The sequence below is a fragment of the Mirounga angustirostris genome, unplaced genomic scaffold (assembly GCF_029215605.1).
Source record: "Mirounga angustirostris isolate CCGP_5_RB_7025 unplaced genomic scaffold, mMirAng1.0.hap1 SCAF_13, whole genome shotgun sequence".
Taxonomy (NCBI): Eukaryota; Metazoa; Chordata; class Mammalia; order Carnivora; family Phocidae; genus Mirounga; species Mirounga angustirostris.
Window position 1 is genome coordinate 13,263,308 of NW_026991721.1, and position 2,655 is coordinate 13,265,962.

Consider the following 2,655-nt stretch of genomic DNA (forward strand, 5'->3'; position numbering starts at 1 on the left):
TATATACACATAGAAAGCAGGGAAAACAAAGAAAGCAAGTATAGATTGCACAGATGTCACTTTTTTATTGTTTTTCATGTCTTACTTGTATTTTTATATATTCTTTAAAAATTTATTAAGGAAGCATTTTTTTTTTAAGATGTGTCTACAGGGAGTGATATTTAAATGAGTTTAAGCCAAGGGTTTGGAGACCTGCACATTGATCACTAGATCATTATTCAGATTTTTTTTTATCTCATCTTCATCTAACTTCATCTTCACTTTTCCTAAATTCTCACAGAGGTGGATTTGTATGAGATTACATACAATATAATTGACTTGGGTAAGATAAAACAGTGGAACATAAAAATCAATTGACTTCTCAACCACCATTTTTTTAAAGCAAAAGGAGGCAGATTTCAGAGATATTTAAAGGTAAAAGGGATAAAATAAAACAATATTAAAAAGTCTAGGAAAGTTGGGAAAGGTACAGTTCAGACTTTAATCTCTCTGGGGTGTAGGATTGTGGACATGAGTATTTTTAACATGCCTCTTACAGATCTGAACTATTGGTGAATAGACCATGAAAATTTTAGTAAATTGGGGCAGAGAGACTCACAGTAAACCACACTCCCTCGTTTGCTGCTCTGTCACCTGCTACCAGAATCTCTATGATTAGAGCCCAGATGTTCTTCATAATCTCCCTTGAGTAACAGCAAATGTCAGAAGGGAGCATGGTTAGCCCCGGCATTTTCCTGTCTGTCCAATTTAGAGTATTGCTCACGGATACCATCCACCGTGTTCTTCAGCAACCACACCCTCCCTTCTCCAGTGGATCCTGAATCTCAGACTGGCTCTATCCCTTGTTTATTGAGACTGGATAGGACATGGGGTGACTGCCTGGGGAAGTAGAAGCCTGTCGTATAAAGGAATATATTCATTACTTGTGCCTAGGAAAAGGGGAAAAGATGGTGGCATTACTTGTGCCTCTCAGTTATGCTTCTCTATTACAGAATATAACAATATTTCTACTAGACGTAAAAAAAAAAATACCTTGCTGAACACGTGGTTATCTGCCCAAATAATTGTAAGAACTATTGCCTCAAACAATGAGGAGATTAATTTCCTTATAGAAGAAACAATTAGCAAAACTTATCATAAATACAACATATGTTGGTATGCAAATAGCATGCTTTAATTTGAATAAAAATGTGCTACAAATTCTGTACAGTGCTGTACGAAGGTAGGTAATATAATTATCAAATCATTCATATTGATTTGTCTATATTTCCAGGACAGTCTGCTTCACCTAAATAGTCCTGACATTGCTTGTCTCTCTTCCTAAATACAGAAAAATAAGACCAGCAGTTTACCTGCTAAAATGGTAAGATGATGCTAATCCTGGCTCTGTTTCCATCTCTCACAAGCAGGGATTCCCAGATCTGAGCGATGGCTGTTGAGAACTGCACTGTGACTACTGACTTCATGCTCCTAGGACTCTCTGGCAGGAAAGATGTACAGCAGGGACTCTTTGTGCTCTTTTTGCTAGTTTATGGCATAACCGTGATTGCCAATCTAGGGATGATCCTGCTGATCAAGCTGGACTCCAGCTGGACTCCATGTATTATTTCCTGAGCAATCTGTCTTTCTGTGATGTCTGCTACTCCTTCACTGTCTCTCCCAAGATGCTGGCTGACTTCTTGTCTGAACAAAAGAGGATTCCATATAATTTATGTGCAATTCAGATGTATTATTTCGGGGTCTTTGCAGATGTGGAATGTCTCATGTTGGCTGTCATGGCTTATGATAGGTATGTAGCCATTTGTAACCCACCTCTTTATACAATCGTCATGTCCAGGAAAATCTGCATCCAGCTCGTGTCCCTTGCCTACTTTGTGGGCCTAGTGGATTTGGCAATCCACACCTGCTGCACATTTCGATTGTCATTCTGCAATTCCAGTATCATCAATCACTTTTTCTGTGACATCCCACCCTTGCTAGCCCTCTCATCTTCAGATACATCCATCAACGAGATAGTGATGTTCACTTTCATTGGTTGTGTGGTGGGGTGCAGCATCATCACCGTCCTCCTCTCCTACAGCTACATCGTAACTACCATCCTTAGAATGAACTCAGCTGAGGGGAGATGCAAAGCCTTCTCTACATGCACCTCCCACTTAACCACAGTGGCTATATTTCATAGCACACTCCTGTTCATGTATTCCCGACCCAGCTCCAGTTACTCCATGGACACAGACAAAATGTCCTCTGTCTTCTACACGGTGGTCATTCCTATGTTAAACCCACTCATCTACAGCTTAAGGAATAAGGATGTGAAAGGTGTCCTGAAAAAAGTAATCAGCACTAAATTATGTTCTGGGTGAAGTTGTATTTTTCACCCAATGGTATTTATTCAAAGATTCTTGTAAATTGAAACTGAGGTCCTTTGACATACATTCCTATAGTCTCACCAACACAACTTTCTAGATCTTTCCTATTATTTATCATTATACTAAATTGAGTGTGGGAAGAGTCATTATTGATCTTGGTCTTCTGTTCAAACAAAGGAAGAGTAATACTAGGTTCAATTCCTGGTTTGCAAAAAGGATCTTTTCATACTTGGCTTCTCTGTTCAAAGTTCCACAAATGCAACGCCCTTTCCAGTATTGTTCGCTA

The 2,655-nt window shown here is 39.1% G+C and overlaps 1 protein-coding gene across 1 annotated transcript; it reads left to right on the plus strand.

The window, feature by feature from the left end:
- The first annotated feature begins 1,428 nt into the window (after nucleotides 1-1,428).
- LOC123856413 (olfactory receptor 5W2-like) lies at nucleotides 1,429-2,363 on the plus strand. The gene is given in 2 exon segments (XM_045892615.1): nucleotides 1,429-1,588; nucleotides 1,591-2,363. Coding segments are annotated over 2 exon segments (933 nt in total).
- The last annotated feature ends 292 nt before the right edge of the window (nucleotides 2,364-2,655 follow it).